The 19,138-nt window shown below is 33.6% G+C and overlaps 1 protein-coding gene across 7 annotated transcripts in view; it reads right to left on the bottom strand.

The window, feature by feature from the left end:
* Positions 1-19,138, bottom strand: part of mapk10 (mitogen-activated protein kinase 10) — a 39,810-nt gene that overhangs the window by 18,743 nt on the left and 1,929 nt on the right. For 5 of the 7 annotated variants that reach the window (XM_028462305.1, XM_028462308.1, XM_028462309.1 and 2 more), the window contains exons 2-5: positions 7,415-7,486; positions 4,848-5,017; positions 804-933; positions 386-444 (exon numbers count right to left, since the gene is read on the bottom strand). In XM_028462305.1, coding sequence (XP_028318106.1) covers positions 386-444; positions 804-933; positions 4,848-5,017; positions 7,415-7,486 — 431 coding nt within the window. Of the gene's footprint in view, positions 1-385; positions 445-803; positions 934-4,847; positions 5,018-7,388; positions 7,487-19,138 lie in introns of all 7 variants that reach the window. The other 2 variants (XM_028462306.1, XM_028462307.1) reach the window with 2 other exon arrangements.

Here is a 19,138-nt window from a genome sequence, read left to right as displayed (position 1 = left end):
AATGTAGCTTTACTTAGAGCCTGATATTTTTTTTGTATTTTTATTTAATTAAGTAGTGTTTTTTTTTTCTTTTTTTTTAAAAAAAAAAAGAATTGTACATTTTGACAAAACTTTTATTTTATACAGATGCCTTTGTGGAAAATAAAGTAAGTTCTCTTCCTTTTTAAGTTTATACATGACACATTTACTGTATGCAAGGGAAACGTGGCAAGATTTATTACCATGGGCGGTGAAAGTAACTAGTAACTTCAGCTTTGAGTACTATTTAATTGAGCTACTTTTTATTTGTACTTGAGTATTTTTTGAATGACGTACTCGAGTAGGATATACGAGTACTCTATACACCTCTACTTGTTTTGTAGACAAATTCACACATAGCACTTACACATCTTGAAAGTCCTCTAGTGATTTCTGTGGTGTGAAGACATTTAGTAGACTGATAATCTGAAAGAGAGAAAAGCAAATAGAGGATCAACACACAGGACCAAAGTGACATAAAGCGACACTACTGAATGAGAAGCATTGTGTCACGCAAGTGCTGATAAATAAAGACAATGGGAAATAGCGCGATAAGAGCACAGAGTGAGTACTGGTGATTACAATCATGCTTTGAAGTGCCCTCTCAGGTATTTTAGTTACTATGGCACTTTGACTTGATAACACTGCAATGGCTGGTGTGTGTTTAGTGGCAAAGATTCTCACAGGATGCAGAAAATGACTTTGTTTGTAATACACGTTAAAATCCAGAGAAAATGTCCTACGTCTCCTTCCATTCATGCACTTCTTCACCATCTCTCACTTACATTTTTGTGATTGACGCATTTCATGAGCACCAACTCCCTGTATGCCCTCTTGGCATGGGTCTGGTTCTGGAAGGGTCGACTCAGCTTTTTGATGGCTACATTTCTGTCCAGTACAGCATCATAGCCAGCGCTGCAGAGAAAAACAATCCCATACACAAACAATACATTATGAATACTGAATCAGAGTATTTCCATAACACATGGACACCAAGGGTTAACAATGACCACTACTAATAGTGGTCATTGTTACTTCCTTTATGGGTTTCTCTCTCACTGATGGAAAATGAAAATTGTTCTTTAAAAAACGAATTAATAAGAATAAAATGAGTTTTAAAGTAAATTTTACATTTGGTTAGGGTTTACCGTTGTACTGAGGGAACATGGGCAGGCCTGTTCAAACAAATGAGCTGCCATAACTGAAATTAATTTAAAAAAAATAACAAAAACATGATTTAAAGACGTTAGAATACATAATGCACAACAGTCTTTTGAAAAGCAGCAGCATACGCTGCACCTACACTATAATAATAATATAAATCATAAATAATAACTGTAGACTTAAAGTGAGTTAAACTTTCATGGCAGGATTTTTGTGAGACCTTAAAAAGGCATAAAAGTATTTGTTTGGACTATTTAGATTTTTTTTTTTTGCCACATACACCACAAAAACAGAGACAATTACAGAAAAAATGCTGACACGTCATCATAGACAGTATTTACAATACATTTTTTCATAAACACCATAACATTTTGGCCTTTTCACATATTTCAGTCTAACTGAAGTCTATTTGTTTGCATTTTCTGAAATATTTTCTTTAATTTCATCAAGAATGGCTACTTATCAACACATAAACTTACTAACTGGATACAAATACAAATGCAATGTGAAGTTTATAATACAGTACAAAAATGCTTCTTTTTGTTCCAAACAGGATGTAATGCAAAGTGCTTTTATTGATTCCAATGTGTGCAATAATGTAAAAAAAAAACATTTGAGAACAATATGGCTAAAATATAAATAAAAATAATGGCCTACATTAGGGTAAAATCCTAGAAAAGGAAGTGAATTTCACCCTATCTAACTCATTACTCAGCATGAACACAATGTCTGATATAAAACGTTGTTTCTTTTTCTCTTCTTCATCCAGCTCATGCTGTTTTAGTAAACATAATAGAAAAACTTTGATTTATTTTTGCTTTCAATGATCACCAACACGGAAAAAAGCCTCCATAAACATGTCACGTCACGCTGCGTTCCCATTTACTGTAGATCTCGGAATAATACGCCTTACTGTAGAGGTTCTGAGTGGGATGTGCTGTGGTTTGCCTCGTCTCTGTGGAGACTGCAGGCCCAGGGATGATGTAGTGTGACCATGGAAACAGTGGAGCCTTCATAAAACCATTGATCCAAAGGGGATTTCAGTCAGTCATCACTTTTCCAACAGAGTGAAAGATGATGTCACACGAGCGGCTAAACTACTTAAAGCCTTTTCGTCTGTAGCACGAGTCCCGGGCAGTGAGATGTGCACAGATTGAGAGTAAAGTCCCAACTTCAACAAAGATGTGCAAAAAATACTAAGTGTACAGATTGCGTAAGCGATGTGGTGACCTTAGTCATCGTTGATTTCTACAGATAAGCCTTTAAATCTCTGTGTAATCATCCACATACTGTCTGTTTTGTAGGAATTTCACTGTAAAAGTAAATCAAACCAACTATTACGTAAATGTGTACACATCAGCTGTTTGGTGATCATTCCCACAATGATAAAGCAGGGAATAGACAAGTCACTTTTTCATTTCCTTTAAAGATGATGTGTTTAATCCAGACAGCGTTGTTAGCATAACATCATTAGAGTACACAATTAATTGAATTATATGCAGTGCAGAATGATATGATCTATAAAATCCGTGCTGTTTGGAGCTCTGGGGCTTTGTGTGGGTTTGGTTATACTAATGCCAACACCATATGACACAACACATGACAGCTGTGGGAACACGGAGCTGCATAGAGCACAGCAGAGCAGAGCAGGTTGAATTAGATTTGCACTCCGTCCCAGTCATCTCTATAATATCCTTAAACTGGGCACAGTCCACAGCTTTAGCATTTACAGGCCTGCCGAGCTTCTCATTGTAAACCCCGCAAAGTTGCTTTGAGGCAGAAGGGGTGAAGGACGGAGGGAACGAGGAGCGATGAAAGCTGGGTTAAAGCATGAGGTGATTCTTCAAATGATACAAAAAGCCACGCAGGGAGAAAAAAATCAACCTGAGATAACCCTATGGGGCGCCGATTGTAAAGTTACGCATGCTGCAATAAACGGCAACTTTTAGCAACAATGCAAAAATAAACAGCAACGTTTTGCAACTTTTAGCAACAATGTTAAAATAAACAGCAACTTTTTGCAACATTTAGAAACAAATCACATTTAAAAGACGTATGTGAATTTTTTTTTTATGTTACTTTTGACCAGATGTCAAAAGTGTACACAAGTGTACAGCAACACTTGTGATATGTAAATATATAATTTAAATATAAATGTTAAATCTAAATGTAAAATCAAGATGTAAATATAATTTTTAAATGTAAATTTTAACTTTAAAAGTTCAATCTAAACGTTAAATATGTGTGTATAAATTTAAATATGTTAATTAGCTTTTATTTTGGTGCTTCCGGTGTGTTAGGTGAAAATTTAGTTTCAGAAATTTAACGTTCATATTTAACATTTAGATTTAGATGTAACATTTAGATTTAACGTTTAACATTTAGATTTAACGTTTAACATTTAGATTTAACATTTAGATTTAGATTTCATATTTACAATCGGCACCCAAATAGCCCAGGCTAAAGCTGGAGCAGGAATTTCCCCACAGCATGAAGACATAAATGTAAATATAAAAGATAAATCTGCTGGGTCGTTTGACAGAGACTGGAAAAGGCATTCTTTAAAGTGGAGACGTGTCCTTCCTGTGCATCCTGGCAGGACGCGCATGATCTGAATTACAATGAATACAGATTCACAATCTGGGATTAAGGATTTACATGAGTGCCCATCTTGTTAGACCCTGAATGTGTATATATACATATATTATAAAAACATAAGACATGTCCTCAGCTCAAAGCCCTGAAGGGAACACAAATCCAATCAAAACACCAGATTTTTGATAACTTTAAATAATAAAGTCAACGGTTTAGCGAAGATAAGTTTGAACAAAGATAAACAATTCTCTTTGATGATAATCTGATTTGTACAGAAGAGGATTAGTCTGATCCTTTTTGTTAATAATTTTGAATAATTCACAGCTTACCAGAATAAAATTGCACCATTTTAGTTAAATAATGTGATTACATCGAAATTGTTTGCAACGTTGATCAAATTAACTACTTAAATTTATTCATCTACAAGCGGAGCTTTTCACTGTAATAACTTCATTGTTAACATTATTAGTCACATATTCCTCATTCTGGCAAAATTATTTCTCATCTTGACACCAAATAAAATCATGATATAATAATTTGTCGACTTAAAAATAAATCGCATTGTGCAATAACTATCAACCATAAACTTTCCTTACACCTGTGGTTAAACCTTACATTTCAAATCTCCGGTAAGAAAACTAAACCAACAAAAAGACTACTCTGGGAAAAAATAGAGATTTTATTTGATATGTTGCAATAATCTAGCAATTAGTACTATATATATATATATGTGTGTGTGTGTGTGTGTGTTGAACGACATGATCATGTGTTATCAAATTCAAGTTATTTTTGTATCACTACAAATACATCAACAAAAAAATGATCAATTATTATTAATAATATTATTCATGATATTTGTAACTACGTTTAGAATTTGATACACTATATCGTCTTCATTGAGAAGGTATTTCTCGGCTCCGGAAGGATTTTAATCCAGGTGAGAGGAGGAAAAATGGCTCCTTTGACAATAATAGTTGCAGACCGCTGTTCTCGAGACACATTGAAATGAAATACACAGAAATTAAAGTCTATTATTTGACATTAACAAAAAACAAAGATGGAGAACTTACCACACGATTCCCTGAGCTCCAGAGCCGATGGGCTTTAAATTCTGGTAACGTTTTAAAACTGTGAAGGTGGAGTCTCCCACTTCCACGCTGTAGAACTGGTTGTCCACTTTGCTTTTGCTCATGTTGTAATGTTTGGCGATATATGACACATCAACTTGTTTTCCGAAACCCTGATTTAAAACAGAATGGGAGGTATATCTGTTAAAATACATTTAACCAGTAAAATAAGGAACAGTGCAAACTTGACACAACATTTTATGTTACTTTTGGCCAGATGTTGTACAGCAATACTTGTGATATGTTGTAATATTTTTCTCTTGTAAAAACACAATTTAAATATAAATGTTAAATCTAAATGTAAAATCTAGATATAAATATAATTTTGAAATGTACATTTTAACGTTAAATGTTAAATCTAAAAGTTAAATATGTGTATATAAATTTAAATACGTTAATTAACTTTTATTTTGGTGCTTCCGGTGAATTTGCATGTTAAGTAAAAATTTAGTTTCACCTGTGACATTCAGTTAAAAATTTAACGTTCATATTTAACATTTAGATTTAGATTTAACATTTATATTGAACATTTACATTTAACATTTAGATTTAGATGTAACATTTAACATTTAGATTTAACATTTAGATTTGGACTTAATATTTTACATTTACATTTAAAATTTAGCATTTAGATTTTGATTTAACATTTATATTTAAATGTAACATTTAGATTTAACATCTTGATTTAGATTTAACATTTAGATTTAACATTTAGATTTAACATTTAGATTTGGATTTAACATTTAGATTTGGATTTAACATTTAGATTTGGATTTAACATTTAGATTTAACATTTAGATTTAGATTTTATATTACCAGGACATTTATGTTTACGTCAAGTTTCCAACATTGTAATCCTAACCTAATACCAATGCCACACAGTTTATTCTTTACAAAAAAGTCAATGTAAAATGTAAACTTTACATTTTCCATTTTCCTGTTTGCTATAAATAGAGGCTGCCAGTAGATGACGGTATGCTGGTAGTTCACTGTGATTTGTAATGAACCCACTGTCAGTAACATCTATTCTGCTTATCCTTTATTCATAGGGTCAGACCTACAGTGATTAACATTATTAAATAAAACAACAGAACATTTGGACCACTGATAACTGAAGTGAAAGCCCTTCACATCCAATATTTGTCATCCTTAGCCCCCAATAAATGATGGTTAGCCTATTGCCAGGATGGTGGATTACATTACTGGGAGCACTGGCAAATGTGAATGAAAAGTTTAAAATTTCTTAAACCAGTGTTTCCCAAACTTTATTGCCCCATTTACCCCATAACCTTTATTTCCTTCAAAAAGGGGTAACTTGACCAAATTCTACAATAAATGACAACAATTTATGGATTTCTTGCAGCAATGTAACCCTCCCCCTCCTACGATTTTTCCTTTTCTTTTTCTCTTTCTTTTTGTGATCGCTATTTGTCTCTATAAATATTCAAATCTAAATTAAATTAAATTAAATTAAATTAAATTAAGAGCTATTCATTTATCAAACACTGTAGAATATTATGGACACACCAATATACAGATGGTTTTTTTTTTTTAATCACACACTTTAATGTTTGGAAATATGGTGGAATTTAGGACTGCACAGATAATGTTTAAAGCAAAGAAATAAAGTCAGAGTATATATTTATATAGTCCTTTTAGTTTATTTTATTGGATTTTGTATATGTTAATCTCTTGTCAAACAAGTCAAATGTGTATTATAATAACTTTTTATTTTTTATTTTATAGAGATTTCTACTGAGATGTGTTTATTTATTTTCATCTATTTTGTAACCGTTCGAAATAAATAAATAATAATAATAATAATAGTGTATACACATGTCTGATGTTGCAACCACCGTGTTCTAACAGAGGTAATAAGTGCCTTGTTTTTTCTTGTACGGTATACACTTCAATACAAATATGAAACAGAGAAATTAAAAAGTAAATTTCATATACACTTCATTTGTTTTCTTACTTCCTGTATCTCCTCACTTCATTTACTGCTCATCTGGCAGAAAATCACGTTTTAAAAACTAAATAATGTCATCCTTCCCTGCTTCACTCATTTAAAATATCACCTTTTTTGTGCCATGTACTGTAGATCATATTATAAATACTTGACCGAAACAGTCACATAAAAAGCAACTAAAATACATGTTTTCACATATTTGTTCCTTCCATCCCAGCTCACATACCTAATAAATCTAATGCTTTGTGCTACTATGGGTAGAAACTGCTGAAATGCTGAGAAAAATTAGACAAAGTCAAACATTATTTGAAATCGACAAGGCTGTAACGTCTAATGCTTGTAAAATCAAATGCTTGTGCGGCTATACTGGCTCTGTAGCCATAGACACTGTCCGTATGTGTAATACAAACATGCATGAGTTACAGTGATGTTTACAATACGTTTTACGCAGAAACGTAACAATATCCAAACACACACAGCAATGACAGGGAAATGGAAGGGAATGAGTACTGTACCTTTTTTACCTGTAAGGAACACACACCTGACAAAAGGCTATCTTTACATCCAGGACTGGTTGGCTGCAGTTATATAAGAAATGTCTGCTCATAAATACCTGGAAGACACAAACAGGGGAACGACAGTGTCAGGATGGAAGTGGAAAGGTAACAGGTGACATTACAAGGCAGTAAAAAATAATGGGAAACCAACTTTTTTGACTCGTGGTGAAAATCGATCTTCATAAAAGTGAGAAAAACAGTAATTTATCAACGTGAACTCTGCTATAAACCCTCGCTGACCAATATTTACTGATTTATCCCTATAAATAACCCTAAAACAGCATGCCTCAGCCATCAATCTTAGAATGTTTCAAGTTTCTTTATTTATTTATCCATTTTTATTTCAACAGGCAGATAACATGGAGTTATAAATCTCTTTTTGTAACCCTGACCTGGCAAAATGCGTGAAAAATGAGACATTCCAGGTGTCTGTGCTGCTTTTTACAAACAGTTGGAATCATTTATTTCCACTCTTTATATATCAGAATGTTGTTTTCACTTATATAACCCTGGTGAAGTACTGTTGTGACATTTTAGAAACCCCAAATGTTCCATTTTTCCCTATATGGCAAATGAAAAAAGAAAAGAAACGCTGTTGTTTGTTTAATAAAAGGAAGATAATTGTAAGTTAACCATGACGTTGTTCTAGTATTTGTTTGTTTCTTCATCAGAAGAGAAAAAGTTATATTGTTACCGGTATTTACTTATTCATCTTGAGGATACACCTATAAAATATGAGGATTTTATTATTATTATTATTATTATTATTATTATTATTATTATTATTATTATAATAATAATAATAATAATAATAATAATAAAATACATACATTTCTGTAAATGTTGTGTGTGGATTTTATCTAGTGATGGCATGTTTATATTTTTATAATAAAGCAAACTAACTTACTATTATTGTATTTATAAAATACATTTAATTGATTTTTTTGTACAATTTAAGTTGTATTACATATTATTATAGTATTCTCGGTAATAATAATAGTAATAAATAACACATCACCTGATCTTTTATGTGGAACAACTCAATTAAAACCTTAAAACATCCAATAAAAGCTTTTGCCTCATTGTGAAACATTGCTTTTTAAAAGTTTTTTTTAATTAGCAATATGATGAGAGTACAGTGGATGTACAAATGTTTTTTTTTCCAAAACATAATCTAGAATATTAGAAATATTAATACAATGATGATTCATAATAACCAGTAAAGTGACTCGACAGGTGAGAATCCTGGGAAATGGTTTTATATCAACATGTGGGTACAGCAGCCATCAAGGAAACCTCATTTACTTAAAACTGTTGTAGTGGCTTTTGGCCAAAAAATAAATAAATAAATCATTTTAAAGGAGCTACTAATGTTTTCTCTTCTAATAAAAAAAAAAAAAAAAAAACGTAGAAGACATAATGCACCAAATACTGATCCACACATTAAAGCAACACATTTTTTTTTTCCATTTTTCTATGTTTTTCCTTCAAAGCCAGAATATGAAATGAAAGGGTTTGATTTGGCGATTTGCTCATACACCCACATTTCTGGAAGTCCACTTCTGCTTCGCCGTTTGCTCATATTGAGTCAGCTCCAGCTTTAAAGTCGTTGCTAATCCCAAAGGGATTCAGGCAGATTTAAGAAAAAAGAAGTGGGCCACAGAGGAGAGAGATTTGACTTCTTTTACTTGACCTTTTTCCACCCAATCAGACAGGGTGAACATCTCTATTGTGCCTGTTTTACCAATGGCTGTGGTGAACGGAGCAGAGCCATTAAACAAGAGGCCCACACATCGAGGTACGTTTGCGTTTAATGAGATGGCAAATGCAGCACAGCAGAGAAGCTAAGATCACCAAACACACTTTACTTTCCTGTAAACAATCTTTATATTGCCTCGTCTCATCTGTGTGCACATTATGACCAAAATCACAACAGCCACATAAGCCGCTAGCACAATATTTGCTATTAATCTAACACTGAAGCAGTCCTGGCAATAAACTCGCTAAATCTGTGCAACAATCCTTTTCATCCACCTGTGTACAAAAGATATTAAACCCCACAAAGGCCAAAATATTTGTCCTGTTGACAATATTGATTCAATCACCAAAAAATGTGCCAAAATGTGCATTATTTATTTTTTTTGTAGTTGAAGGATATTCATTTGTAATGGAAGACATTTTATTTATATGTGTAAAACATGCTGTATTTGTTTAATATGTACATTTCTTATTTGCAAAAGAAAATGCATTAGTTTGTGAATTATGTTTTGTATTTTCAAAACCCACACTCAGTTTGTTTGTGAACTGGTGGGTGTGAGTTTTGGCATTATTTTAACTCCATAACTGTCTCAGAAATGATCATATTTTTACTAAACAGAATGTTTCACCGAGAACAAAAAATGGTTAAAAAAGGTTTTATACATGTAAACAAGCACCAATATTCTTGGCTCACAGTCAAGGCTCAATGAGGCACTTGATGGAAGGAAGCCACAGTTCAGAACATTATGTTTCATAAATTTCTTCTGATAATATGAGTAAAAAAAATAAGTAAAAAAATAAAGCTAAGATGATTCTATTTTATATCTTTGTCACCTCATCAGCAGGATGCATTTGTTCAATAGGTACATTTCTTATTTGCAAAACAAAATGCATTAGTTTCTGTAATATGTTTTGTATTTGCAAACCACACAGTGTTGGGTGTGGGTAAAACATATTTTGTACATTTGTGAGGTTTTGGCATTATTTTAACTCCATAATTTCTTACCTGACACCAGCAAAGAGTAAAATAGCTCAGTCTGAGCTTGTTTGTTCAACACTGCAATCACCAGATTTAGCATTAAGTGGTCACTGTGGAACTTCTGCTCCGATTGTTGATTTGCCTGTACAGTCTTTAGAGAGACATTTTTTTTTCTTCTGAGTGCAATATGTGCAAAAAAAGACTGAGAAGTTAAAAAAGTAGGAGATATTTTTTCTATTGTGTATTATTTTATCATAGAAAAAGAAGGTTTAATCCAAATAATGCAATATTTAAAAGTTCATGCTACATTCATCCCAATAGTAGGTGCTATTATTAGGATGTTGATGTTTTCTCTCTATAAAGCGTTTATTTTGAATGTGAATTTGCAGGTAAGAAAACAGTGTGGGTCAGTGATGACCTTAAAAAAAAAAGAAAGAAATTGTAAATCCATACCGTATTTTAAATTGTGTTTCCAAATCAGAAATAAATGATGAAACTGCTACAACATGGGTTTAATATTAAGGATCAAGTCAAACTAAACCAAAACGCTAAAAATCAATGAGTTGGAGATGAAGCCTCTTTAATTAGTGTGGAGTACCTTTCAACTTAAAACAAATATTTCATTGTTAACTAGTTTTGAAATGCAATTATTTCAATGTTTGATTTATAAAACACAAAGATATTGATTTTTTGTAACCTTAGCATTTAGGTTCTCCTTTGTTTCATGCTTAACAGTTGATACACGCACACAGCACTAATTATTTTTGGACTTCCCAGATTGATTAGACGAGATATTAATGAGTACGACTTTCACCTTGGGTAGCATGGAGCTATTTTTCAGAATCAGTTTTCAACACAGATTACAGGTTGACATTGAAAATCATCTTTTTGCCACATTAAACAAGCTCACACTGAATAGATTAAAACACTAATTTTACATGGCAGGTGTTGAGATTTGAGAGGGATTTCTAAATGCTTTAAAAACACATATTTACACATTTTGATTGAATACCTATTATTAAAATGCATTAATACATACAAGGAGAAGAAATAAACTTATTTGACTTTACAGAGTGAGTCATGGTTGATGATATGTAGTGCTGGTTCTCTATGTATTTTGGCATAACTGTAATGTCTAATGCAGTTTTACTCTGATTTGTCCTGTATCTGTGTTGTATAGTGTTTTATTTGTGTACTATTAACATTTTAGCTAATTGATTATAATGCGCTATAAAAAAAAAGAGTTTTGGAAATTAGTAATATCTCTAAACTATTTGAACAACACATCGGTTTCATTCATTGTATTTGAACAATGCACAAATGTATCATCCCTATTTAAACAAAAACCTACCTGAGTTGTATTTTGTGTTGTTGTTGTTGTTACTGTTTTATTTTTTTACATTTTGTGAATTTTATTAATATATTGTTATTAGAATTTAGTTTACCTCTGCAACTAATGTCCCCCAAACTTCTATTTAGCTATTCAGCTTGTACTTGCATTTTGCACCATATAATTTTCTTATTTTTGTTCTTTAGGCAACTTATCAGAAACCCTAAGCAGTATATATAGCCTAAACACTCTTTCTCCCAACACCTCGCTCTCAAAAGACTCATTCCCTGTTCGTTCACTAAAGACTGAGTCACATAAATGTGATAGAGAGGGAGCTACACAATTGTACACAGACAAAATCAATGTTGAGGAGCTAAAGTGGGGAATTTAATTCATTCTAATGGTTATAATGGGGAGAAAAGACCATTAATCTCCAATGTAGATGTTGGTGTATGTTGTGATTCTTCCTTGCTCGTCTGAATTTATTTTAAATCTGCACTCATTGGCACCAGGCTAGGGGCAAAATAACGCTTGCTCAGCATTTTTGCCAGAAACAGTCTATTCTCACTCCAAAGAGTTAGATAGTGCTTGAGACGTACTAATTATTAAACTAACATACCAGTTAATTGCAGAAAGCTGAATGCTAACAGTTAATAAAACCATGTCAATGCAATTTTAGATCATGTTTAGTTTAAAAAATCACTCCTATCTGTCTCTGACTGAACGCAAAGGGAAAGTTTCACATAGAAAAAGTGCTTAAAAGTTCTGATGAACTACGGCTAGGCCCGCAGAACATCTCACATACCACGTTCCCGAGAATTCACTCAAATGACTCAGTTTCCACCGAGTAAAACAAATCAAATTGTGCGATGTAAAATATTAATCTACGTTGAATTGCCTTTGGAACGATAAATCACATGACTATGTTCCAATAAATTTAGAAATTACCGGAAAAGGGGGTGGGCCCCTGGGCCCCTCATCAAATTATGAGAGGCATAATCTTAATCTACGTTGAATTACCTTTGAAACGACATATCACACGACTATGTTCCCATTAATTAATTAATCATCATATTCATTCATAGATTATTCATACCAAACTGCATTCCGATCTACCGAGAACTAATGGAAGAGTAGTCATTTGAACAATGGGGCCCCCGGGGACCCCTTGGCGCTCCTATGACACATACGGGGTAATGGGCCCCATTTATATATTAGTATGTGCCAATGATTTGGTATCACCAGCCGTCGTAATATTGAATGAATGTGAAATCGATGTTTTTTCTTTCTTTTGGGGCCCCAAATCAAAAATCGGGCTCTGAGCGTCGATGCGTACACATCCATAGATTATACCTACCAAATTACAGCACGATTCTTCACGAATAACAGAGGAGTAGCGATTTTAACGAGTGTACGCAACAAGAACAACAAGAAAAGAACAAGAAGAACAAAGTGAGTGGTGTTTTGCATCCGGTAGCCCGGTGTCATCGTACTGAGATTCTATATGCGCATATGGGCACATGCACGCACGTGCACACTACTGAAAAATGAATTTTTGCCAGAAAAAATTATTCATTTTTGTTTGTTTTGGTTTTCAAAGTGAACGGACACATGTTTTATTTGTTTATTGGATTATGTTAGGGTTAGGGTTAGAATCTCAGTACGGAGGTAAACTCAGACCGTGACACTGGCCTAAAAAGGCTTTATAAATGTAAACAAGGACCAACATTCTGATTTTAAATCTGGCTCATAGTCAAGTCTCAATGAGACACTTGATGGAAACAAGCCAAAGTTGATAACATTAAGTTTTATCATTTTCATCTGATAATATGAGTAAAACTAAAAATCTACTGGGAAACGACTGGGAATAATGTTTGGTTATGCAAATACGCAGAAAGATAAAGCTAAGATGATTAATTTAATGTGCTTTTATATATGTCAGCTCATTAATTACCAAATATTCCATTAATCAGAAGTTTTACACATGCGCACACACACACACATGCACACACACACACACACACACACACACACACACACACACACACACACACACACACACAGGAATGACTCAGCTTCTCTTAAGTGGATCTTTTTCAGACAGAGCTTATACCGTCTTAACTGAAGCTGCAGAAAATCCTCGAATACCGTGAATACAAAAAATGATCAATTACTTTTTCCTGCCTTGAAGCCTTGTTTATTAAAAAAAATGCAGTTATTTTATAAAATTAAAAAGAAACTATACCTATATTCACTATACCTGCATTTGTCATCTTAGGTAGATACTATAGTATGGAGTGAAATATGTTTGTGACAAATACAGTATGCTTGTTTTTTTTTTTTTCTACTTTGCGTAATACGTATAAAAGATAAATATTATTTTTCTTTCAAATGAATCAAATTAGTTGGTTTTATGATCAGTCTTATTTCTAAAATATTTAATAGCTGCAGCCTTAACAAATATTCTAATGCTGTCTTAAATGTGTCTTAATACTTCACTTTACACCTTAGAAATTAACAGTTAAGAAGAAAAAAGAAAGACATTATTACTACAACAACTACTACTACTACTCCTACTACTACTACTACTCCTACTACTACTACTACTACTACTACTACTACTACTACTAAAAAATATCAAATCACTTTTTTTTAACCTTTTTTTTTAACCAAATTAGTCACTGAGAAATTCTCATTTGCAGATAGGGTTAAAGGACTTACTCAATGTCTCACAGTGGATTTTACAGGCTGCCACCTTATCTCTTTTTATTCACTCTTTATACCTGCTTATACAATCTCATATTACTAAAATCACATGCACAGCCAATCACAAACACAGATATTAGGTTTTTCTGGTCTGTTTAGAAACTTTCAGGGTCTATGCTACTAATCTAGATAATTATATCCTGGCTTAATCTCCGTTAGCGGGCTTCAACTAACCAAACATTGTCCGTCAGACAGACGCCGTTTTACAAAGGTCGATCACAACAAGTTGAGGTAAGCGTGTTTATTTCAGTCTGGTTAACTGGCGCACTCTAGTGACGGAGGCGGATATTACAGTGTCTGACCAATCACACGGTTTCACTGTGGAACGTCACAAATGAGGAATAATTCTTTAAAAATATGAAGAATTAAAATACATAATTCAGACCAAAAACTACACAGTTGCTGCAATAAAAGCAGAAAGTAATTAATGCAGGAATTGATGAGTGTTTATAATATTTAAATTAATGAGATTATAAAGGGAGAATCAGTTTCACTTTCTCTTCTCTTTTTAACTTGTCCGTGGCTCGAATGCTGAGTTCATACAGATCAGCCTACGCCATCAGGTGGAATATATTTATATGTTGTATTATCTACAAGACTGAGGCTCTTTGCATCACCACAGTATACATGGAATTAATGAATGAATGAATTTATTGGTGTGAAAGTGCCCGATGCACGCAAAGGATGTCATCATCGGCAAATGAAAGGATTGCATCGATGTCTAATTATTCTCTCTCTCTCTCTCTTGTCAGCTGTCAAATTAAGATCCACACAGTGACGTGTTCACATGTCACCTTTTACTGAACAGCTTGCTTTTTAAGAGATCTGATTGGTCATGGGGCGGGACTTTAACACTCGCTCGGATCCTAGCCAGAGGAAAAACCTGCTCGCGAGCAGGCTAGTCGTTCAGCATAAGCTTCCATGGTGATTTAGCTCCGTAAGACGTTAGCGAGCTTCGTAGACCAGCACACACTGAGTTGATCCCGGACGTTAGCTCGATAAGAGGTAATCTAGATTTGAAACAAACCCCCTAAGGGATCCAGTATGAGTGTTTTTAGATTGTGAAGAAAAACTGGACATGGATTATGTGAGCTCAACAAGAACATGCAAACTCCACACAGAAATACTCATATTATGTGATTAAAATCGTGCAATCAATTACTTGATCCATCCATCCATCCCTCCATCCAACAAATACAAGCTCATTGTTCTGTGCTCCCAATCAATCACATGCTCAACTGTTACTAATCACCAACACGTGCACATCATCCACTGCATTGTGCGACATCATTAAAGCTCTATAGCTCTGTCTGTTTACAGCAGAGCCCACTGCTTTATGCTCTGTCTGAAGAAACCTTGTTATGTGATGAAAGTTCATTGTCAAAGGACAACATCCATTTTTTTCTATGCAGTCTATTGTAAAAAATAAATAAATTAAAAAATGACATTATTAAACTAGATTAGGGAAACAAATTTATTGTTTCCAGAAAGCTAGACAGTAGAGAGATGCTTTCATATTGATTATATTACTGAGAAAAAGCATTGATTTTGTCTTTCACTAAAGCAGATGAGTGGTAACAATGTGAATGCAACATCACTATAGATGCAGCGTTTTACTGGCTGTTGGTGACCTGGTTTAACTTATGTGGATGAATATATTTATGATATTTGTTCATCCAAATGTGAAAAAGGAGAATAAAGAGGAAAAAAGAGAATAAATACATAAATAGTTAATCCAGCTTTGTGTTTGCACACAGCATGTTGACTGACTACAACAGGGATGGATGATGACGCACTAAATTCCAGTCTACCACTTGTTCTCAACAACAGACTTTTTATTCTTCTCATTTACAGCCATGATGCATTTCTCCATCACTTTTTAATAAGTGAACAAAACGGCACACCTTAGTTACAGTTGTGTGCATCCTTTATTCTTGCTCCTTCCTATATTTAAAGCTGGTGAGAACCTTCGCCTCTCTTTTGTCCCTCCCTTGCTCCCACCATTCCTGCTCCCAGGCTCCCAGCCTCACTGCAACTACATGTCTCCCCTCCCCCTCCCTGGGAGCTCCATTGTGAGTGCTCGATTCAGCAGCCTCTCCTGCAGTATGCAGCCGTCACCGTGCCTTTGCTGTAGAAGCCTGAGCCAAATGCAGTGAAGGCTGCTGCTTTTGGGTTCAGAGCAAAGGGGAAGCTGCACTTCAGAGTGTAACCAGAGATGCTCACTCATCTGTAAACTGCAGGAATCTGAACGTTCACAGACATCCGGTGATTTGTTGTACTTTTTCAACTGAAGAATATGTTCATCCCCTACTTTTTTCTGTTGTTTGGCTTCATACATTTTCAAGTAAACAACAAGACATGCTGAAAATCTGCTTACGCTGCAGTTATCTGATAAGCCGCATGGTAACAACGTGAGCATCTCCGGCAGGTGCTGAACAAGTTCATCCACCATTTGCTGCTTTTGTATTCCGAGATGAAACATATTTTTATTATTTTATTTTATTTAAATCTCAGAAACTTGTGAAACCACGTGTGCTGGCTAAAATAATCCAAATATTTATCTATTTTCTATCACAAAAAACTAGGATAACAGGTGATACTTGGTAAGAAAACAAAAAAAAGGGACTTTAAATGATATACAGTATGCCCTCTCTCACTTTACTCTATGCCACCATGGTTTACAATCCACATGTAACATGTATGTTTGTATTCGCATGTGTATGTGTGTATTTATATATGTTAAGTTTATATTTCTTTTATGATCTTCAAACAATACTTTGTTCAATATTTTCATTTGTCTTTTGATATACATTTTTGTGACCTTTGTTTATATATATATTAGTTTTCCTTATGTATCAAAGTTTAATTGTGCATTTTGTCTCGTGATTTTAGAACTGTTTGTTTGTTAGCGTTTGTTTTAAATTGTTTCATTCCCTCCTTGCACCTTAAATGTTGTTTTTAAGGCATCGGCTATCCGGACGGTTTCCGTATCAATTTACCGACATTCTATCCGTACGGAGCGCCCCTAATTTGCCAGTTTAGGTCACGTGATAGGTCAGTCATTGGTCAGTTTAGGTCACGTGACTAAGACTAAATCTTACTCTAAACCTAACCCTAAAAATTGTTGCGATATTGGGGTAAAACCTAAAACTAAAACTAAACCTAACCGTAAGACGCTACGTACTTAAAATAGACACTTTACATTTTTAATGTGTGCAAAATAAATAGACGAAAAAAATGAAATACAGTATATGTGCATGTAACAAAACCAATATGCTTACTGATGCAATTTTTTTTTTTGTGGGTGTAACACAGCTCTATGGTCGTCAGATAAACCCAGAGGTTCTTTTAAAGTTTCTTAAATTCTACACAGATGTGCTTCGGGAGCATCTAACACAGCTTTAAGTCTTGCTCTATAGTCTTAACTGTCTGCAAAACCCCGTCAAAACAAACGCATTTCAGTCTGCTGCGCTGTTTTCATGTCCTGTCTCGAAATACAAAACTTTAAAAGTGGGAATTTATTTCTAAAAACGAGCTTTATTTTGAAAAAAATGTAACCAAAGTGTATCATGCACAATCATATTGGCAATAAAATACATAAAACTGTACACTGTCAGCTTTTATAGAGTAGCAGAACAACAAAATGGTAATAATAACATTACTTTACACAATAGAAAAATACTTGTCTTATTAATTATTATTATTATTATTATTATGACTAGCCTATTAAAGAAAACTGAAAAGGAAGAGTCATCATTTATTACATTTGCTTTTTAATTCTCTTCATCATCTATACTTAAAACCCCTTTGGATTAAATAATTCTGACCTAATATTTGAACTATTTGCCTGTATATAGAAATGTGTTATTAAAGTTACGGTAATCTGTTGAGAGAAACCACTACATATACAGAAGAGTGAAGAGTTACTATGCCAGTCGTCTTTTATAATTCATCTTCCTATAATCATGTTATTAAAGACCTCATAAAGGAGCCCATAAAAGACTTAGGGACTATGTAAGTGATATAATTCATAAAACCATAAATATAATGTGCACTGTAGACAAAACATAAGCAATCAACAGTATTTACATTTTTGTATTGTAAAGCAATTTTTTTTAAACTGTAACAGTTATCTTACTCACTGCTTGTGTCTGTTATTTCTCAACACATTATTTAATTACAGTATGTATTACTTTGTTAATATCGTTTGTGGTTTCACGTCTACAATTAACAAAGAGAACACGTGCAGCGCAGGCTTTTCACAGACAATCCATCTTGATCGAAACGAAGCAATAAAATAAACATTATCAGTGAACGTGTGTTGCAAACTGTCTAATGGTTTCATTAAATTAATGAATGAACTTTCCTGAAACAAACCAAACCATATTGTCTCCAACAACAAGTCATCTCAAGTAGGAGTGTGACGATATCTCGATACGGCGATATATCACGATATGTTTTTCGCACGATCGATTGTCGATATGCTCACGCAAAGTACTGATTTTTACATTTTTTTATTCATTTTCATTTTTTGGGGGGGGATTTAAAATGTATTTTATTATCTTGTTTACTGGAATATTGCACTATAATGGTGTCACTAGTAAGAAAGACTATTTTTTGTTTACACAAAGCACTATTGGAGATACTTATTTGTTTACATTGGTATGTTGACGCTAATTTACAGAAATGTTGCACTAAAATAGTGTCACAGTTCTTAGGACACTTTTTCAATTTACTGTATTGTCTTTCAGAGATATGAAATAAAAATTTAATTTTTTCACTTAATCTTGTTTTTCTTATGTCATAAATTATCGTAGATTGAGTTTTGACCAATATATCGACAATCGCACTACAGTCATATCGTGAGATAATCAT

Source organism: Gouania willdenowi, chromosome 12 (genome assembly GCF_900634775.1).
Source record: "Gouania willdenowi chromosome 12, fGouWil2.1, whole genome shotgun sequence".
In the NCBI taxonomy this organism is placed as follows: Eukaryota; Metazoa; Chordata; class Actinopteri; order Blenniiformes; family Gobiesocidae; genus Gouania; species Gouania willdenowi.
Note: the sequence above shows the minus strand (reverse complement) of the source record. Positions and strands in the feature narration are given on the sequence as shown.